The sequence below is a fragment of the Miniopterus schreibersii genome (genome assembly GCF_964146895.1).
Source record: "Miniopterus schreibersii genome assembly, chromosome: 16".
NCBI classification, from domain to species: Eukaryota; Metazoa; Chordata; class Mammalia; order Chiroptera; family Miniopteridae; genus Miniopterus; species Miniopterus schreibersii.
Window position 1 is genome coordinate 18,486,851 of NC_138116.1, and position 21,863 is coordinate 18,508,713.

Below are 21,863 nucleotides of genomic sequence, written 5' to 3' on the forward strand. Positions count from 1 at the left end.
CCAGACACAATTCTAAGCTCTTCACATATTAAGCCTTTTAAGCCTCATAATAGCACTATAGAGTAGGGACATTACTTTCTCCATTATAGATAAAGAAACTGAGGCACAGAGAATAAGTCTCTGCCTAAGGTCTCACATCTAGAGAGAGGCTGTCCAGCTCTGAAGTCTAAGCTGTTAAGCACTAGGCTGAGCTGCCTCTCTTGTAGCTTCTCCCACCCCCCTTCCACTCTCTAAAACTCAATGGAAAAAATATCCTCAGGTGAGGTTTAACAATGACAACAATAAAACACAAAAAACAAACAACAACAACAAAAGATCTCTCTGGGGCTCAGAAATTGAGAGCTCTAGGGGCCAGCACTGAAGAATGTGGACAGGAGGTCACAATCGATAACAGGAAGTGGCCCTCAGACCCAATCCAAGTGAACAGGGGTCAGCAGGGTTGTCCCTCTTCAGCCAGCCTCCCAGGAAGGAGCAAGACCGGGCTACACTGCCTGAGGCCCTATCTGCCCTTTTCTCTTGCAGTTCCAGTAGCCCAACTTGTTCCCACGAAGGGTGAGCAACTCAGGGGGTGGCAGGGGTGGGGCAGGGAGGAAGTGTGATTCAGACAGGACCCAGGCCTTGCTGGGTCTTGGGAGAGTGCCAGCCCCCCTCCCCCGCCCCGCCATAAATGCAGGACTGAGAGACACAGATAGCCACAGAAATGGACATTTGCAAAACCCCAGCTCATGCACCAAGGACCCCCCCTCTGTCCTCTGCTTTTCTCCCCAACTCCTGGGAGATGAAAGAGAGGGCTAGAGCGGGGGAGCCAACTTGTGTGTCCACTTACCAGGACTCTGCCTGCAGGGCCCTGGCTGGCCACAGTCACCCCAAGCCACATGTTCTCAATTATGTGATGGACAGGGTCACCTGTGGACATGGGAATGATCATGGGCCAGGGCATCCCATCCTCCCAGTGCCTAGAGCCTCCAGAGTGCAGGGGTATGTCCCTCCTGGATCCCCCACTCCAGCAGTACAGCCACCCCTACTCCCCTTCTCCAGTCCACCCACAGTCTGAGCTCCCCCAATCCCATATGGTCCCATGCTCGTCTAGGACTCTCTCTTCCCAGCTGGACAAGAAGTGACTAGAAACTTCCCAGGTGAGCCTTCTGCCTCCTCCAAGTCATTTCTCTCTTTGCCATCCCTCCACCAGGTTCCCGACCCGGCACTGATCCCCAGTCCCTTCTCACTTTTCTCTGTGATGTCCATCCTCTCGCAGTCGTCCTTGTGGGCAGTGAGTGGGCACAGGTACACAGCACCGGTCCGGTTGGTGTAGCCATCAGGCACGGCGAGGTCCTGGGGAGCACCAACCAGGAGCCTGGAAGGCAAGAAGGTAGGGGGGCCTGGGCTCAGACTCCCCAAAGCCCACTTCAAATAACTTGTTGTTTAACATGCATTTACTGAGCATCTGCTCTGCCAGGCTGTGTGCCAGGCTCTGGGGTTGGGAGATAAATGGATCCCAGCCCCTGCCCTCCAGGAGCACCCATGTAGAAGAAGTAGGCAAGGAAGCAGACCTCTGCAGTCAGCGCCTCACGAGAGGAAAGCAGGCAGCAAACCAGGCCCAATTCTGCATGAGGGGCAGTCAGGGAACAGGGGACCTGGTCTGAGCCTGAGGATGAGGACCAGGGGTCACCAGGGGAGGAAGAGGAGGAAGGGCACTTCAGGCCCATGTGCGGCATGTGCAAGGGCCAAGAAGAGTGAGCAAGCGGGTGACTCAGGTATCTGCAGGGGCCTCATACAGCTGGAATCCAGGAACCTGGGGAGAGACACGAGTGCAGGGTGCAAAGGGCCTTGGGGAGCCATGGAGGGATATTAAGCAAGGGAGTGAGATGGCCAGACCTGGGTTTGGGAAGGAATGCTTTGACCTCTGAGATAAAGGTAAACTGAAAGAGGGCAAGACTGGAGGAATCCTGGCACAGGGTTCGACTTCCAGGGGGCCCGAGGAGAGAATGTGTGAGGGTGGGGTGGGACTGGTTGTTGGGAACCTGAGGACTCAGGTGTAGGAGGAGTGGACCCCTAAGTGATCTGGGTGATGTTTACCCCCCACTGTCACCTTAAGAAAGGCACACAGGTACTGTGTGGGACTGGGTGCCTGACATTTTCGACAATGTGGCCCCAGGGCAGTGTTCTTGGTAAGTGGGTATGGGAGGGGGGATGGGTGAGGACTGTCACCTTGTACCCAGCCTGCCCATCTTTAGGGACATTGATTACTGGTTCCTACAAGGGTACTTAGTGTCCTGGCAACCCATCCCTACCAGGGAGGTGACTAGAAGACAGAAAGGCAGGGGATCAGCCTGGGAATAATATCTCAGAAGAGTCCTTGGACCACCAGCATCAGAAATCCCTGGGCTATGTGTTACAAAGGCAAATTCCTCAGCCCATCACAGACCATCTGAACTGAATATGGATGGAGTTCTGGAACCTGCATATTTAGTATGCACCCCAAATATTGTACACCCAGTTTGAGAACCCAGCTCTACCACTCCTTGCTATCCCAGTATCATCTCATCATCTCTCTGTAGCCTCTGGACCTTCTGCCAGGACAGTCTCCTTGATCCTGATGGACCCAGTCTCCTGGGTGGCAGGCCTCTCCATCTGGCCCCAGCAATGCTATCACCCTGAGGCTCCCAGCTCAGAACTCGGGCTCTGGGCCTGTCAGAGACTGGGAGTGCCAAGCGAAACCCCAAACCCCGCCTGCAGCTCCTGCCTGGGACCTGAGTGAAGGTTGCAGGAGTGGGTGGGGCGGGGCCTAGGCATGCCAGGGCCTGAGTGCACCCGCCTACTGGGTGTCAGGAATGCACTGCCTGGGGGGTGCTGGGAAGGGGGTGGGACCTCTGCCTGCACCTTACACCTCAGCTAAGACCTCACCCTGGGGGAGTGTTAGGCAGTGCTAGGCAGAAAGGCTGGCAGGGGGCCAGTGTGGCAGTGAGGCAGTTAGTCACCCTCTGTCTAGCCTCGGAAGGGCGCGTGGCGAGTTGTTGCCTGACCACCTATGGACATCCACCCCTGAGGAACCTGACAGGTGAGAGAGGAAGCCTTAGAAAAGAAACATTCCAGCTTGGGAGCCTAAGGGACTGGTTATAAGGTTTGTTCTGTTTCAAGGGGCAATTTCCTTTCCCTTTCTGAGCCTTGAATACCTCATCTGTAAAATGGGGAGAACAGCTGTCCTGACAATCTTCAGGGTTGTTGGGGGAACAAATGGGTTCTTTCTTTAAAAGGGCTCTCTGCCCGGCTGGGTGTGGGTCAGCAGTCGAGCATCAACCTAAGATCTAGGAGATCGAGGTTCGATTCCCGGTCAGGGCACATGCCCAGGTTGTGGGGCTTGATCCCCAGTCAGGGGCGTGCAGGAGGCAGCCAATCAATGACCCTCTCATCATTGATGTTTCTCTCTCTCTCCCTCTCCCTTCCTCTCTCTGAAATCAATAAAAATATATATTTAAATATATATATTTAAAAAATAATAAAATAAAAGGGCTCTCTGACTATGAAGCCATGGTCAATGTGAGTCCTGTCATTCTGATTCTTGAGATGCCAGGACTGGCCCTAGCACACCCCAGGTCTCCCTCCAGGCACCAAGAATTTCTGTTCCACCAGGTTAGGGAGCCTGGAGCAGAGGACAAAGAGCAATCTAGTCCAGTTATTTAGAGGGAGCAGAAGATGGCACATAGTAGCACTTTCAATGCCTCAGGAGACCTCAGGAGACCAGGCAATCACTACAGTGGGGTGGGGCCCTGGAAGCTAGAGTCATTCTAGGGTGGGAGCTCAGAGTTCCCTAGTAGAAGCTGGAGGCTTGCTACAGTTAACCTAAAGGGGCAAGTCCAGGCCTCAGTGGCAAGGGGAGCCCAGGCTGCCTCCTAGGGTGTGCAATGCAATGGAAGTGCTACTGGTCATGCTGCTGCCTGCCCAAGATGTCTGAGGGAGTGGGCTGCGGGACCCCTCCTCTTAGCCTCCTGGAGAACCAAGCAGGCAGCGCTGGGCACAAACAGCAATTGAATTGAAGTAAATCCCCTTACCATCTATGCCCTCCCTGCCATTGCTGGGAACCAGACTTGTACCTACTGACGGGCGGTAGGGCAGGGCCAGTGCCTTAATCCCAGGCCCACATCCCAAGCCCCTCCCTCCCTAGAGATTCCACAGGGAGCCCCCACCTCCACCCCCCCTGGAGTATTTTTAGCTCCAACTTGGCCTGTTCAGAGGCCCTTTAAGGCCCTCTGGCTGCCAGCCCAGGATCCAATGGGTCTACAGCCAGAGGACTTTGAATGGATGGGGGAAGGTGGGTGTGCAGAGGGTCAGGTCCAGCTGCCTCCAGCCACAGCCAGGTGTGGGAGAAGCCAGAGCATGGAACAGACCTTACAGATATGCCAGTGTATTGCAAATTAATATGCAAATGAACACACTGCTGCCCTCTGTTGGATCTGGTCCAGATCAAAGAATCCAAAAGCTGACCCCTTCTAGACCACCTCTGAGTCCACCCTCCCAGCCGCAGTAAGAAGGAAGGAGGCTAGATGGGAGGCTTTGCCCAGCTCTTGGAGCAAGGATGAAAGGAGATGAGACCGAACCTCTCCTGGAGTCAGACGAGGCTGGGGGGAGGCAGGGAGCCCCTCTGGGAGGTAGGAGAATGGGTAAAGTGGACTCTTAAAGGTTTTTAAGCATCTGCCTCTTCACTACCTCCTGTGGCCCACCCAGAAAGGCCCTCCTGGCCTCTGGTGAGCTCCCTGGCCTCCAAGTTCTGGAAAAGCACTTCCTCGCCCCTGCCCCATCACTCTTTGACAGTTCAAGGCTAATGGAACAGCCAAATAGAAAGCAGTAGAATAGGAAAGAGCTGGGGTATGAGGCCCATGGGTGTCAGGGCACCAGGCTGGCTCATCCCAAAAAGAAGAAGGCCCCCCTGGGGCACTGGGGTGGGGTAATGCTCAGAGAAACAACCTGTGTGAGTCAACTTCCCAGGCTCCTCACCTCAGGGGGAGGAGTTGGGGGGCCTCCAGCGGGAAGATTTCGGTTAACCAAGAGAGGGCCAGAGGGTCCAGCACTCAGGCCAGTGGGCCCCATGCCTTACTCCTCAGGGTTCCCTTCCACCTCAGGACTAGAAGCTGGTCAGGGAGGGGGCTGCCCCAGCTCTGAGCCTGGGGGTGGGGTGGCAGCAGTTCTCAGATGCCTGGATCCCAGCTCTGTGCCAACTCTGCTGCCTGAATTAGCCATCTCCCAGAGGCTGCTCCCTTGGTAGTTGAAACTGCAGCCCTCTCTGTCCTTCCCTTACCTCTTATGCTGCCCATCCAGCCCCCTCTCGTCTCTGGTGACTCAGCCCTAGAACCAGAGCAACAAGCTGGAGGAAGAGATAGAATGAGAAAGAACAGGAGAAAGAGGCCTTGGCCCGAGCCTCTGATTAAAAGAAACAAGGCCGTTCTCATTTCTGCTCCCTCTCCCTTGCTCCTTAGTGTTTTTTCCATATTTGATCCCTCAGGGCACTCTATGTGTCATCTAACCTCAATTCCTCTCGCTGCAGCGAGACATCCTCTTTCTCCTTTGTGTAGCTCTGACCAAGCCCCTTTCTTTTTCTACAAGATCAGGCTTCCCCTGCCTCCTTCCCAATTTAAAGCTCCTTGGCCTGGACTGGTCACTGGAGACAGCCAGAGGAAAGCGACACTATACACGCAGGCGTTCTGCCTGCAGCGGCAGCTGCTATGCCTTTGGCACAAGCTTTGGAGGCTGCCAGGTAGCTGCTGTGCCCAGGGTAACATGTTTTAGGAGAGCGTAGCAGGTAATCCTGGTTCCTGCCTCCCTCAGGTATGACCTCATCTTCCAGGAGCCCCAGCCACCCCCACCCCAGGCTTCCCAGAAACCCTCATTGCCAGGCAAGGGCAAAAGGGGGAGAGGGCCCCAGAGGTATTTCCCATAGCCCACAAGGGCAGGCCAGACTAGGACACCTGGATTCCCAGGAGGAAATGAAGAGCGGGTGCTGGGGGCTGGGGAGTCAGTGGCCATCTCCCTGAGGACTAGTCCCTCTGCTTCCCCAGGGGTCCTCATGCATCTCACCAAGGAGCCCAAAGCAACTTGGTCCTCTGCCATACTCCTCACCCCTCAGGTGGGGAGACTGAGAAACTGGGGCCTGGGTTGGGGTGAGTGTCTGATGTTGTGGGCAGAGAACCCCAGTCCAGAGATGGAGGTGATGGGGAACAAAGAGGGTCCACACCTGGGTTTTTAACCATTTCTGGTATAAGGCCTGTGAGAACATGGTGAAAGCTACACTCTCCCCGCTCCTGCCCCCAGAACAATGCACAAACGCACATGATTTTACTTATAGTTTCAGCGGTCCCTGCACCTCTGGAAAACCACCTATGAACCCCAGGCTAAGAGTTTGTTCAGGACCATGAGCCCTTCCCCTTTTCTAAAGGGACTTTGAGGCTAACAGAATATAAGACTGTGACTTGAATTGCTGGTTCCCCTGAGCTGTGCAGTCAGGCAGCTGTTCACATTTGGCTATACAGCTGGCTGCAGCTAAGCCCAGCTGGGCCAGTTGGCTCTCCCAAAGGACCAAGGAGCAGAATTCAGTGAGACGAAGAGATGAGCCAAGATCTAGAACCATCCTTGGGAAAGACTGAGGAAATCCAAGAAAGTGACCCAGAAGTCTATCTAGAACCACCTGCCTCTCTGAGGTTCATTAGTTCTAGAACCTCTGGGCTCTTGTCAGGCCTAATGCCATCTCTAGCTGCCCAGGAAGAAAAGTAGAACTTCTCTGCTCAGCCATCTTGGGTGAGGCCCACTGGTAGTGCGGGTGTATCCAGGTCCTGGCTTTGGTACAAGAGCCCTCTGCTGCACCTTGGAATAGGCAGAGCATTTTACACACATTATCTCATTGAAGCCCCACTATCACCCCATGAAGAAAGTATGTTATGCCCAGCTGGTGTGGTTCAGTGGTGGAGGGTCAGCCCATGAAACAAGAAGTCACCGGTTTGATTCCCGGTCAGGACATGTGCCCAGGTTGAGGGCTCGATCCCCAGTGGGGGGCATGCAGGAGGCAGCCAATTGATGTTTCTCTCTCATTGACATTTCTATCTAGAGAGATAGAAATTAAATCAATTAAAACATATTTCAGAAAAAACAAACAAGATGATATATCCAAAGCGTATATGTGGTCTGAAGATAGTGAGCACTCAAAGGTTATTTAAAAAAGAAAGTGTGCTGTTCCCCTTTCCCTTCCCCTTCCCCTAACATGCGAGGAAATGAAGGTTCATGTATTAGTGACAGATCCAAGACAGGAAATTAGCAATGGAACTCTGAAGCTTCTTCTCTCTCCACAACACCTAGTGGCCTCTTACAGGGCAACAGAGACAGGAAGGAGCATATAGATCCGGGTCCAACCCTTCTTTGGGGAAAACTGGCCCAGAGAAGGGAAATAGCTTGCTCAAGGTCACATAGCAAGGGGAGGGAGGCAGTTTACAGAATCCTTTATTGACTCCAGCTTTCCACTATTTCCTCTTGCTTTTCTGATCTTCTCTTTACACTATGTTGCCTTAGCATGGAAAATCTCTTTCTGGACGGGGGCAGAAAGAGCAGCAATATAGAAACTTGTGTTGATGGTCACTTAGAGTCTCCAAAAGATGGAGGAGTGGCCAAGGCCAGACTGCAGCTGCTGGGGCCGGGCTGGGAAGGGTGTGGTGGCTCTAGCTTCTGCAGAGGCTAAATGGAATTGAGGCCAGTTCAGGTAGGTAGACTGGGCAGGGGCTGGGCCAGCAAGGCAGGAGCCAAGTTTGGACTTTGGGCATTCCAAGCTTCCTCAAGTTTCTACAGGCCTCAGCCAGAGTTGGGAGAGGTTTCAACACACCTTTTTTTCTGACCATGCCCTCTTGTTCAGCAGGGTCAGACACCAGGTGGGGACAGATGTCTGGTAGGTCACTCAGCTCAAAGTGACGGGGCCTGCCTGACCTGTCCTAACCATCTTCTCTCCTGGAGCAGCCTCACCTCCCCCAGCTGTTCTCTTTCAAGGCAGAGAAAGGTCTGAAACCTGGACATACCCCTCTGGGCATGAGTGCATTGGTGAAAGCGGAGGAGGGGGCACACAAGCAGCTGGATGCAATCTCCTTCCCCTCTCTCCCCTATGCCTAGCTCTTCCCCTCCTTCTTGCAGCTGTTGGGGAAGGAGAACAGAAGAAAGAGAAAAACACCATTTCCCTCTTCAAACCAAACAAACACACTCAGGGTTGAAGATTCAACATGAATCTGTGGAATGCAGGAAAGATGTCTGGTGGGAGGGTGTCACTGCTGGGCTGGGGGTGGGGAGGCAGGAGACCAAGCAGGATTTGGGACAGCCCCTCCTCTCACTTCTACTCCCCCACTCTCAAAGGATCAGAGGGAGCCCCTGGACAGCTCCAAACACTCAGGCCTCACCCTTCAACTCCCAAGAGGTCGAGAACCTCTCCAGTCTGGCTCTGCAGAGGGTGTGGCTGACGTGGCCGCAGACTAAATGCGAGGTGTAAAGGGAGAGGGCTTAAAAGCATGTGCCTATAGGTTCTTCCCGGGAAATGGATACGGGAGATCCACTAGGTGTTTATCTTGCGGTTTTCCCCGGCTCCCATCCCTGGAGAATAAGAGGCATGCAGTATACAAGGTACTCAATTCACAGAAGGGAAGGAGGCTCAGGAAAGCGGGACCCCACTGCTGCTCTCCAGAAAGGTTTAAAGGACTGAGGGGCTGCGTCTAGACAGGTTCTGGCTGGGTCAGCACTTGCCAATGATTATTGCCCGCCCCCACCACCCCACGCCTAATCCCTTCACTTCCCGCCAAACCTCGGCAGCAGGAGCGCGGCCCAGGTCGCCACCCCCTGAATCCTGGCTCACAGGAGCCGGCGGCCCGCGGGCCAGGACTCGGACTCCGCGCGAGGTCTGCACGCCGCACACACTCTCCCTCTCCCACCCCACCCCCGCCAGCCTCACTCACAGGTAGCGCTGCTGCCGCTCCGTCTGCCGATGGAGGGCGACCGAGTAGCCGAAGAGGCTGCCCGGGTTCCCGGCTTCCTTCACCACCAGGAATCGGGTGTCCAGGTTGAAGGCGTAGGCGACGCGAACGCCAGCGGCCACAATCAAGGCGAGCGCGCAGAGCGCTGGGCGCAGGATCCGGGCGGCGAGGCGGGGGCTGGGGCCCATGGATGCCAGCGGGAGCCGGAGCCCGGGTGAGAGTGCGTGAGGACCTGGAGCTGGGAGGGAGGACCTGTTCACCTGCTTTCCTCACCGCTGGAAAACCTCGGCCCGCCGCGTCCTTTCAGCCCCGCAGCGCCGATCAGTTTCTGGCCGCCAGCCCCGGTCGGTTTCACGTCGGCTCAGGGTCTGCAACTCTCAGATTCCCCTCCGAGGTCCGCCGGTCTATTCTCCCGCCAGCCCTGCGTCTGGTCACCGCGCCCCCGCCCCGGACACCCTGCACCACAGCACGTCCCGGCCGCGCCCCCTTGGCCGCGCTGTCGACTTCGATCCCGGCTGCGTGACGGATCTGGGCAGGCAGACTGTTAGACCGCAGGGAGGACGCAAGGGAGGGGTGCTCCGCGCGCCCCGCCTTCCCACGCCCAGCCCCGCACCTCCCCACCTTGCGCGCCCAGCCGCGGCTCCGCTCTCCTTCCGGGGAAAGGGAAAAGGTCCCGGCTCCGCCACCGCCTCTTAAAGGGGCAGAACCGCCCCTCCCTCCTCATCCTCCCCGATATGGCTCCGCCCTCTCCCCAAAACACCTGTCGAGAACCCCCAAAGGCTTGGATTTCCCCTCCCCGCCCCTTGCTTCTCCGGAGAAGCGTCGCCTTTTGAGCAAGATGGGTCGGACGGGCGGGGCCAGGGGTGGGATTTGTCCCGGCGGTTTGCGGCCGCAGCTACCGGCGCTGCAAAGGCGGTTCCAGGCGTGGCCACCTCCGCCAGCCCGGCTGGAGAGCCCCGGCGCGCTGAGCTCCGCGCGCCGCGGGCGGGAGAGCCCGGCTCGCCTCTGCTGTGCTGTGAGTCCCTGAGAGGCGGCTGGCGGTCTCTGGGCGTTCTTCCTCGCACGCAGCCCCTTCGCTGTCCTGGTGGAGATTTTTTTTTCTCTCTTGCCCACCCGCCCCCATCCACCCTGAGCCCAGCTGGGAATGTTCCCTCAGCAAAGCCAGACAGATATTTCACAGTAGTAAATAACCAAGCATCCGTAGTAGTTAGCAACAAGACAGGGCTTCCCCCAAAGGGCTGCGCCTTCTGGTATCCCTTGTAAGCCCATCGATGTGGAAATGATCCCCTTCTCCTAAGAATGCCCTCCAGGGTCAGGGAGCTGGACCCAGACTGCACCATTTCTCACCCATCCCTGTCTTCAGAGACTAGCCCAGTAGAACCCCAAAGTTCCCCTTCTCCCATCCAGGTTCAGACTGAGTGTTTGGAGACTAGGCGGGGATGCCAGCCCCCACAGGTGTGTGGGGAACTTCTGAAAGGGAACTTGCAGAGGTTCCCTATGTACTCTCTTGAGTCTCACTCAGATTTCCCTTATTGCAGCACAAAGAGACCCATTTCCCCTGAGCATTCTTTTCACTGAGCTAAAGGAGCTTTCTCACTTTGGTCCAGAAGTTCAGCCCTCAGCTCTCATTCCCTTAAAGTTCGGTTTAGTACTCCTATCTCTGAGGATTTAGAATAAGAAAACTACCACGTGGTAAGTCTTTATGCAGCCAGAACTATGCCAAGTGCTTTGCAAATATTACTAAATTTAATCCTCACAACAACTGGCGAGGTGTTGTTTCTGCTTCAGGATAAGAAAACTGAGGCTCAGGGAGGTTAAGCAACTTGGTGAAGGCCACACAGCTCAGATTTTAATCCCGTGTTTCCTGGCCCCAGAGCCTTTCTTAACCACATAAGCTAATGATTAACACTTATATAATACTCAGGGCAGACCTAGTTTTGGTGAGGCCTGAAGCTTGTACAATTTGGAGCCCTCTTTAAGGAAAACAATAAAGAATTAGGAGTACAGAATTAGATTCAGAGCCTGGGAAGGGCTGGAGCCTAACTTCACAGCTAAGGAATCATTTCACACGAAGACTCTCATCTCAGCCTCCCGGCCTCCCTGTGAGGTCAGGGTTATCATCCTCATCTGATTTATAAGGGAACTTGAATGTCCAAGATCACGCGACTCATGGGAGGCAGTTAGGACTGGACGCCACTGACCACAGCTGTGTCTTTAAGAGACAAACTCCAGGCAGATGTTGGTCAGCCAGCCAGATATGCCTAAACAAAAGCAGCTGCGATAACAGCGCTCTCTGTAGTTTTGGGGAGTGGACACTCGTCTCTGTCTGCCCTTAGGATGGCATTTGTTCCCAGAGCCACTTGGCCTCTCTTCATGGTCCACCTATGGCCCAGAGTCTCCCGGGGTTAGGAGATATTGGAGGTCAAGGAGCAGGAAGCTGACTTGGCTGGAAGTGGAACCATTATCTTGCTCTCCTGGCTGGCTGCTGGGTCCTCCACCTTGTTCCAGGAGCTCAGGGATCAGGGTGGACACTCAGTGTGGGCAGGGGTCCTGCCTGAAATAGCTTTGAGAGTCCTCTGATGACACCGAGGGGCTCCATGCCAAGCGTTATCTTTTTGGCCATCCCCAGCAGGAATGACCAGCATGTCCGATCCCAGGGCTGGAAGCAGGAAAGGGATGACGGATGGTTTTTCCACTCCAGGGGAGTGTCCAGAGGGAATGTGGGAGCGGGAGCAGGGGTGCCTGGTAGGGGGAGGGCCCAAGCTAAGGAATGTGGGGGAGTGTTGGACAGGTCTGGGGGAGATGGGATGGCGAAGGGAGACTTGGAGACTGGAAGGGTCTCTGAGCTGGAGAGTTCATGCTAAGCACCCGAAATGCTCTGGTTTCGGTGGCATCATCTACAGCCTCATCTCACCCCTCAGTTGACTTCATCATGTCAACTCTTCCCATGGAGATGGGACTCAGATAGAAATGTAGGCAGAGAGAGAGAAACAAAGGGGTATGAATAACACGTGTAATGAGGAATCTGGGTCCAGTTTTTGATGTTTGATGGCTGACAGCTCTTAAGCTGTCCCTTCTCCCCCTTCCCCTTGTGCCCCACACCTAGGTAAGCTGATGAGAAAGCCTGGGTGCTGTGCTCCCTCCTTTGGCATCCGTGGGATGTTCGAACCATGCAAGCCCTTCCCACACAAATGCTCACCCTGACCTCACTCCCTAACCACAATAAAAATCCTGGGCCAATCTCCTTTCTTGGCTCTCTCAAGCCATATAAGACCTGCTTGAGAGGCCAGCCCTGCTCCCCGGAGACCTCAATTATGTAAATAAAACTTCTCATACCCTCTTGGTGTGTGTGTGTGTGACGTCATCAGTCCTGACATTGAACCAAATCTTGAATGGGGTCCATCTACCTCTGCAAATGACCATGACAACATGCAACTGTGGATTCTGCTGTAGGGTCAGGGAGGCTTCCTGGAGGAGGAGTATCTGGACAAGGGATAAGGAAAGGACTAGCAAGAGGGAGCCTCGGGAGTGGAGAAAACAGAAGAGTTGGTGCCTTGTTTGGGGTGAAGTTTTCCCAGTTGCAAAAATGATGTCAAAATTCTACAAAAGCACCTTTTTTATTCACCTCACTCTCCCTTCTCACTCTCCCCTTGTCCACTTGTCTCTGGAGACTCCCAGACTGCACCACTAGCCCACTCACTTCTCACGAGAAGGCCGGGGGGTTGGTGTGATGTACACAGGCATTTGGTGGACAGATAGTGATGGAGTAAAATTGCGGTGCCACTGGGGTTGAATGCAGGCTACCTTCTGCTTTCTCTCCTTGGGCAAGTTACCTTCCTCCTCTAAGCCTTGATTTCCCCATCTATGAAAGGAAAGGGCTGGAGAAAAATTTTCATTAATTTTCTACTGGTATCCTTTGTGTCCCAAGGCTCCTAATATTTGTTGAACAAAGTGGACCAAATAACTGTTATTGAACTAAAACTCAGGTCTCTATCTCTGACTTGAATTGAAAATGCAAATAACTGAGGAGAGAGGGAGGAGCTGACAAGCTTGAATGGTTTTATCAGATTTCCTTTCTCCAGTGACCCAGATACAGGCCTGGGGTGGGTGGGGCAGGTGCCTAGTCCTGGCAACTTCTCTGGTTCAGAATCCGTCAGCCTCAAACATTCATTGACAACCTACTATGTACCTGCACAGAGCTGGGAACCCCCAGAGGTGTCAGAGATGAACAGAGCGTGTTCCAGAGGCTGGGGTTTCATCCTGGCCTCACATTCTGAAAGCTCTCAAATTCAAACAGCTAAACCCACATTACATTATATTTTAGGGCTGGTGCTTATGGGACAGTGGATGGTGTTAGAACATTTGGGCTACAGCATGAAGTTGGCATTGCCAAGAGAGACTGAGAGAGCAGGAAAGGGCTGCTGTAATAATTTGGGCAAGGGGTGAGGGAGAGAGTGTGAGTGAGAAGGCCCAGGTCACAGATTTGACTTGGACTTCAGGCACAGGTGTGGCAGGGCATGGGGGAGGGGAAAAGCAGAGGGGTTCTGAGAATAAACAGGCAGTGTCCTCCAGAGGGCCCTGGTGTGCAGGCCCCAAATATCACTAAACTTCCCTGCCAGCCAACACCCCCCACACACACCTGTCTTTCTAGTTTCTCCAGCCCTCTCATGGTCCCCTCACTGCCACCCATTGTCTGGCTTTGCTGCACATGCCCTGCCCTAGCTGAAGATTGGAATTCTGCTGGGCTCTCCAGCATTCTCTATCTCATGCCAAGGTGGACCCTTCAAGGTTGGGAGGCCATGGGGGCCCATGTAGTCACCCCAGCTGAGCTGAGTCACCAGCTCCTGGGACCTTGTCATTTCTGGGGGAGATGCCTTCTTACTTGCAGGGTTCTGTACTCAAGTGGGAAATTTGAGCAGGTGGGGGCCTCATCTATGCCCCCTACTCCTACTAACTCCCTAACAACTCTCCTGGGCATGGAGGACCACGTGTGGTTTTCAGTGGAATGCCGCTACATATGTGTTGACTGGAACATATCTGTGCACATGGTTCCTTAAGCAGTCACATGTGTTTGCCTATGTGACTTCATGTCTCTGAATGCTTTATGTACATTTGAATGCTGAAAGGGAGCTGATATCTATTGAGCACCTACTGTGGGCCCTTTATGTATATTATATTCCAAAACCCTATGAGGTAGAGATGACTCCTGCTTTACAGCTAAAAGTACTGAGGTGCCCATGGTGCAAGAGGTGTGAGGATCTCCACCAGATACCGCCCCCCTTACCCCAGTTCTCTTGGTTATTTTCTATTCTTCTAGGACACCCCAGCTTAGAAGTCACATTCTCTGAGTGGAGTCACCTGTGTCTCTCACTGGAGGAGGAATCCTGTTCTTGGTTTACTGCTGCCCTTTCCAGCTCCCCAACCTGGCTTTAGCCCCCTCCGTCTCACAGAAACCTTCTCTTTGGCACCAGCTTCCTCTGATGGGCGAAACCAAGAAACTTCGGTTCTTTGCCCCTGATCTTCATAGGGCTGCAGCAATGACTGTATTGATGCCCTCTGTATTTAAACTCTTCTGTCCCCTCTCCCGGCCCTCCTCCCTGACTGCTCCTTCCTAACGCACTGCCCCCTTGGGGGACTCCCCAGCCCACCCTGGGTTTCTGTTCCCAGACCTCATCCCTCGGTCTGTCTGACCACTCCTTGTACGCCAGCATCCTCCTATCTGCTGATGACACCCACCAAGCTCCTCCAGGCTCCAGCCTTGACATTCAACTCTCGGCAGCCACTTAGTTGGCTACCCACAGTCCCCTCAGACTCTGAGCATCCAGAATGGGCTCAGCATCCCATCCTTGCCCCCACAGCCTACTGTCCTGGAACAGCCTGTCTCAGCGCCTTGTCTCCAGCAGGATTCCACGAATACACCTTGTCCACTTGGAAAATACAGTGGTACCTCAGTTTTCGAATGTGCTCTGTTCTGGATACCGTTCGAGTTCTGAAACGTTTGAAAACCGAGGGATCAGCAGCCGACAGCTAGGCCTCAGGGTCTTGCCCTTAGGGGAAGCCGTGTGGCATGTTCGGCTTCTGAGGCCTGTTCGAAAAGCGAAGCATTTACTTCCAGGTTTACAGCATTGGTAAACTGAAATGTTCGTCAACAGAGACGTTCAAAAACCGAGGTACCACTCTATCTACGTGTTCTTCAAACTCTTTCATGAGTTTTCACTTTCCTCCCTCACCCCTGGACCCTCTATCACCCGCGCTCCCACCCTGCCCGTGCATGTAATCCCTGTTGAATCGTCCAGGCCTTGAGCTGATTTGTAGCCTGGGCTTATGGTGTGATTATAGACTGCAGAGCTGTGACCTTGAACAAGTCTCTTCACCTCTCATAGCTTCAGTTTCCTCATGTAAATTGGACAGAAATATACCAGACTCACAGGCCTGTTGAAAAAGAGTAGAACTGGGAGCCTGTAGTTATGTTCATTGCTGATTATACCTGTATTGCCAGCACCTCTGACAGTCCCCCTCCCCGTAGGTCTTCAACCACTGTGCGTCCAGCCCAATTCAGTTGGCCACATGCTCTTTACGGCCCTAAAAAAGGAAACTCAGTGGAGGTGAGTGAAAGGCCAGCTCTGTCTTGTAAATAGCCTCTTGCTCCCCTCCCCTCCCCCACCGTGGGATCCTGTTGGGACAAATGTCTTGGCTCAGTGGGTTGAAAAAGAAAGTCAGAGCTCTGAGGCATGAATCGTTGTGCCCACTGACTCACTTCCTCCTCCCCACCCGCTCCGGACGGGCCAGGGCCCTGAGTAACACAGGTTGTAGCTTCCGCCCAGGCTTCGCCCCTCATCCGGGCACCCTCCAGCCCCCCTCGCTGTGGACCTCACCTCTGAGTGTCCAGCAGTGGAAGGGGAGTGGAGCCAGTTACTGCTGATTTCTCGAGCTGATTCTCGAGCTGAGGAGTAGATTACAGGGCATGGGGAGGCACCAGCCCCGCTCTCTGACGGGCAAGACAATGCCCCCTTCTGGAATTTGATCTGGAGAACAGCAGAAGATCCCCCTCTCCTTTCCTGCGGGGATCACAGCAACTCTACTGGTTGGCCAGCCCTCCAAAGCTTAAGGCTTCCAATTAAAACTCAGGCAGCCCTACCTGGCAGGGGAGCACGTGGTCTCCCTGGGAGGGGCGGGGAGAATATTACAGCATCACCCACAGAAACCAGGGCCCCGGGGTATAAATGACTCAGGTGAGGGCGGGAGGGAAAGGGTGCTGAGAGAAGAGCAGGTATAAAGAATGACTTAGTGGAGGTGGGTGGGGCGGGCAGGGGTTCCAGACCTGCCTCTGGCGCTGCCCTCTCCAGTTAACTATTAGCACAATGGGTGCCATGATGAAGATTTCACTTCCCTGAAAAACAAACCCCCAGGGTCTTGGCCTTCTCCCTCTGGGGGTCCCTTCCCCACCCTGTCTTGGACATCAGGGGTTCCTCTGCGAGAAGGAGTCAGATGGGGCTTGGGGGATGTAGGCCACCCCTGCAGTAGCAGCTCAGGAAGGCATAGTAGTGAGGCAGAGTGAGGGTGCAGCCCCTTCAGGGATGGGAGGGAGAGGGAACAGCCAGGTACTTTGAGGGCACAAAGGGGCAGTGAGATGTAAGAGTAGCAGTCACAGCACAACTGGCTGTATAGGACATGGGACACACTAGGAAAGCACTAGGGCCAGGAGTAGGGCTTCAGCTTGATGGCCTTGAAACTGAGGGAACTGATGGGTTCACTCCTAAGAGTGAGCTGATAGCCTTTGTGGAGTCAAAAGCTTTCTCTGGTTGGGAGTCAAAGAGACCCATCTGGGGACTGATCCAGGGATGGAAACAAGGAGAGGGGGCTGCGCTGATATAGACATGCAGACTTGAGAGGTGTTTGGGCAAGGGGTGGGCACAGGAGCTGATGGCTGTGGGATGCAGGGAACAGGTCAGCATCAAGGACAGCCGGTGAATCTGGGGACCTCTAGGGCCTCCAGGGTGGAGGGGCAGGTCTGGCTGGTAACTGCTCAAAGCCCCAGGACAAGGGTGGAGATAAATAAGGAAGCTAGAGCCCAGGAAGGACCCCAAGGTGGTGCACCCCAAACCCACTGGCAGAGGGAAGTTCTTAGAGGCGTTTCCCTGGGAGCACCAGCCTTGGCTTTGATGTCAACCAGAGCACACCAGCCTGGCTCCACGAGATCAGGCTGGGCCCACGGCTGGCTTGCCCAAGATAGCCACCTGGGGCCTCAACTCCCAGAGGCCACTCACCACCTGAACGTAGGTTTCGGCCACTTAACTCTGCCCTCCCTCCCTCCCTCCCTCCCTCCCTCCCTCCCTCCCTCCCTCCCTCCCTCCCTCCCTCCCTTATTTCTTCCCTTCCTTTCTTTCAGCACCACTGTTGCCCTAGCTTTCTTGGTGACCCGGATATAACACCCACTTCCTTCACCCCATGCCTACCCTCCTCTCTGTAGCCACGGGTGCATTGAGAGGATCTCATAGCACTGTATGCACACTCTCGCTGCCAGTGTGCAAACATGGCTTGGGCCCTGACCCCTACCTTGGACAATGAGGCACCCCCACCCCTGAGCCTCAATTTCTTTATTTGTAAAGCAGCAATGATGGTGCGCAACTCTGAGAACTATTGAAAGATTGACTGAGGTCACACAAGGGGACATCAGGTACCAGGCTGCACACCGTGCCCTTCCCCCTCTTCCCTTAGACAGTTGCCACCTGGCCCCAAGAGGTCCTCCTACTTCCCTCTGATCTGACCCCACCCAAAACCCAACCGTGGATGCCTCGGCCAGCTCCTTAGCCCAAGGCTTGTGGTCCTCTGTGACTGCCTGGTTATCTTCGGCCCTTGCTCTCCACACTCCCATCCTCCCCATACAACCACTGGGCGGGCCCTCATCCCCCAAACGCCTGCTGGTCCCTTTTCCGAGGCCTTTGCCTACAAGCAAATGCTCTAGCTTCCTCCTGCCCATTAACCGCTTCCCGTCCTTCAAAGCCAACTGACCACCATCTTCCCAGGCTCCCTGGGTCTTGACCCATGCTTTCTGCTCCAGCATAACCCTGTTTCTCCCTCAGATAGAGCATTTGTCACATTTGGCCAGATGTTACTTATTAGCTCTACAGAGTTGCTTAAGCTCTTGGTGCCTCAGTTTATCTACCTGTAAAATTGAGTTTAAAATTGTACCCTGACCATAGAACCTTTGTGGAGAGTAAAGGAGAGTGGCACAGTGCTTGCCACATAGCAATTGCTCAAGAAATATTACGTTTTTATAGGAATGGGGGTGGGAGCAGCAGTGGCTATAGAGACAGCCCCCACAGCCTTGTTCTCCAGGCAAAGCAAGCTCAGACCCCCTCTTTCCACCTGCCAATAGCTCCCACTACAGTGCTCTGCTTGGAGTGGTCAGTGTTATGCATCAAATTGAATCTGGTTCATAGAAAACTGATGAGGCTCCCCAAGGGTCCCCTTCAGTCCCATTCACTGTGGGACATGGGAAATGGACACCCAAGAACTAGTTGGGGGTGGTATCAGCACCTGGGGAATCCCATCATATCACCCCCATCACAGACCTCCCCGAAGCTTCAGACTGGGACCCAGCACAAGAATGGGGAGACAGGGGGAAGTGGGCATCCTGGAAGATTTCCTGAAGGAGGAAAATGGGAGAGCGAGGCTGACAACACGGGTAACAGTTTATACTGGGAGTCTCACTGTGCCAGGCCTTTTATGTAAATTATTCCTTTATTCTTCATGACAAGCCTCTGAGGTCAACCTATTCTCCCCTTTTCCAGAAGAGGAAACAAAGGCCCAGACATGCCCGAGGTCACACAGCTGGTGGGGGCAGCAGGATTCTCATCCAGGTCTGTTGGCCTCCAGGGAGAGGACCCAGCTGAGAGGCAGTTAAAACTGAGGATGGTGAGGAATTCCAGTCCTAGGCTGGCTGCCCACTCATCCAGGGAGGCTGTGGGCGGGGCGGAAACGGCCACCAGAAGCCAGGGCACACGGCAAACAAGGGTGCCAGGAAATGAACCCTACCCAGGGCCCTTCCTCCCGGCCCGCCCTGTGCCCCTGGCCAGCAGCTGGCCGCCTCCCATTCCCAGGGCTCCCTCCGAAGGAACAGAGACATCCCTGGAGCTCAGAAGATGGCTCTGCGTAGAGGAGAAACCGGGAGGGTCTCAAAGGCCAGGAGGACCCTGCCAGGCCTAAGACCCTGTCCCTGAGGAAAGAGACAGGGCAGGGTTCCAGGGTTCTTGTTCTGTTTGGCTCAGACGGAGCTCAGACTGGGGCCTGGCACAAGAAGGTACTTAACAAACGTGTGTTGAATGGAGATGCAGCAGGCATGGTGTCAAAAACTGCCAGGCAGGAGGTGGAGAGATCTGGTCCTGATATGATCTCTGGGCCACCTTGTGACCCTGGAGGAGTCACAGAGCCTCCCCATCCATCGGATCGAGTTGTTATCCTGGAATGTACGCCACCGCTTGGGTCCCTGCCAGCTCCAACAATGCAGTTCTATTAATTCTTTACTCACTTGCTAACTTGTTATTTCAGCGAAATACATGGTAGAGCTCAGTAAATATATTTTGGTACCAATTAAGTGGTGAGCAGAGTGGCGGTGAAAAGCAAAGGCTGATGGGAGGTAGTGATTTTTTTTTAAGAGCAGGGACTCTGGCGTCAGATGGCCTCAGTTCAATTGCTCCCTTCAATACTTGCTAACTGTGTAACCTTGGGCAATTTACTTAATCGTGTTGAACTTTGACTTCTTCATGGGGATAACAGGAGTATATAACACATGGGTTAGTGTAAGAATTTAAATGAGATAATACAAATACAGTGCTTAGGAAAATGTTTGGTACATAGAAAGCTGTTATTATTCCTTAGAAAACAGTGGATTTCATCAGGCAAAAATGGGGGGTGTGGGCAGTGGCAGGTGGGGGTGGTGCAAGTTAAGGAGCAGCAAGAGGCAAGTTGGGGGTAGATGCTGAGCGGCCTTGACCAAGCTAAAAAGTTGGGCCTGATCTTGGTTGGCATTTCCCAATTGGTCCATGAGATGCTACTGGATGTTTTGTAAACATATAAGGGGAGGGGAGGGGGAGGACTGAATGTCCATATGTAAAACAATAAAGTTGGATCCCTACCTCAGATCATATAGGCAAAGATTAACTCAAAATGGATCTAAATACAAGAGCTAAACCTATAAAACTCTTAGAAGAAAACATAAGGTTAAATCTTTGTGGTCGTGGATTTGGCAAGGAATCTTAGATATAACACCAAAAACATAGCAACAAAAGAAAAATAGATTAACTGAATGCTATGGTCTGATTGTTTGTGTCAACCCCAAATTCGTATGATGAAATCCTAATCCCCAAGGTAATGGTTTTAAGAAGTGGGGCCTTTGGGAGGTTACTGGGTCATGAGGGCAAGGTTCTCATGACTGGGATTAGTGTTGTTACAGAAAAGGTCCCACAGAACTCCTTAGCCCCTTTGTTACATTAGAAGCCTGGGGCCCAGAAGAAGGCTCTCACCTAACCATGCAGGCAGCCTGATCTTGGACTTCCAGCCTCCAGAACTGTGAGATATAAATTTCTGTTGTCTATAAGCTATATTTTTTATAGCAGTCTGAATAAATTAAGACACTGAAATTCATCAAAATTTAAAACCTTTGTGCTTCAAAGGACACCTTCAAAAAAAGCTCAAAGATAACCCATAGAAAGGAATAAAATACTTATAGATCCTATATCTTATAATGGATTTATATCTAAAATATATAACTCAGCCCAGTGGGCATGGCTCAGCGGTTGAGCATCGACCTAGGATCCAGGAGATAGAGATTCGGTTCCCGGTCAGGGCACATGCCGGGGTTGTGGGCTCGATCCCCAGTCAGGGGTGTGCAAGAGGCAGCTGATCAATGACAACACTCTCATCATTGATGCTTCTCTCTCTCCCTCTCTGAAATCAATTTTTAAAAAGATATATTTTTAAAAAATAAAATATATAATTCAATAATAAAAAGACAAACAACATAGTTTAAAAATGGGCAAAGGATCTGAACTGATATTTTTCCAAAGAAGACATACAAGTGGCCAATAAGTACATCAAAAATGCTCAGCTAATCATTAGGGAAATGCAAATCAAAATCACAGTGAGATACCTCTTCACACCCACAAGGATGGCTAGAAACAAAAAATCAGATACATGTTGGTGAAGATGTGGGGAAATTGAAGCCCTCATTCACTGTTGGTGAGAATGTAAAATGATGCAGTTGTTTCAAAAAAATAGGCTGGAATTTCCTCAAATAGTTAAACATAGAGTTACCGTTTGACCCAGCAATTCTGCTCACAGTTATATACTCAAAAGAATGAAAACATATGACCACACAGAAACTTGTACATGAATATTTATAGCAACATTAATTATAATAGCTCAAAAGTAAAACCAACCCAGATGTCAGTTAACTGGTGAATGGATGAACAAATGTAGTGGATTCACGCAATGAATCAATTATTTGGCCATAAAAAGGAATGAAGTGCTGATAAACATTAAGATATGGATGCACTGTGAAAACATTTTGCTGAGTGCAAGAACCCATTCACAAAATGCTGCTATAGTATGATTCCATTTATAGAAAATGTCCAGGACAGGCAAATATAAGCAGAAAGTAGATTAGCAGTTGCCTAGGGTTGAAAGAGAGAAATGAGGGGACACAGGTTGGAAGTTAAAGGGTGTGAGGCTTGGGGGTGATGAAAATATTCTAAAATTAATTGTAGTGATGCTTCCATAACTCTGAATATACTTTAAAAAAAAAGATTGAATTGTACACTGTAAACGAGTGAGTTCTATGAGATATGAATTATATCTCAATAAAGCTGTGAAAAA

The 21,863-nt window shown here is 52.7% G+C and overlaps 1 protein-coding gene across 2 annotated transcripts in view; it reads right to left on the bottom strand.

The window, feature by feature from the left end:
• The window catches only part of ITGA3 (integrin subunit alpha 3), a 28,172-nt gene extending 18,519 nt beyond the window's left edge, over positions 1–9,653 (bottom strand). The window contains exons 1-3 of one of the 2 annotated variants that reach the window (XM_081161223.1): positions 8,970–9,653; positions 1,227–1,354; positions 827–906 (exon numbers count right to left, since the gene is read on the bottom strand). In XM_081161223.1, the coding sequence (XP_081017349.1) occupies positions 827–906; positions 1,227–1,354; positions 8,970–9,175 (414 nt within the window). In that variant the 5' untranslated portion in view covers positions 9,176–9,653. The remainder of the gene's footprint in view (positions 1–826; positions 907–1,226; positions 1,355–8,969) is intronic. The other variant, XM_081161224.1, reaches the window with a different exon arrangement.
• Positions 9,654–21,863: the final 12,210 nt, after the last annotated feature.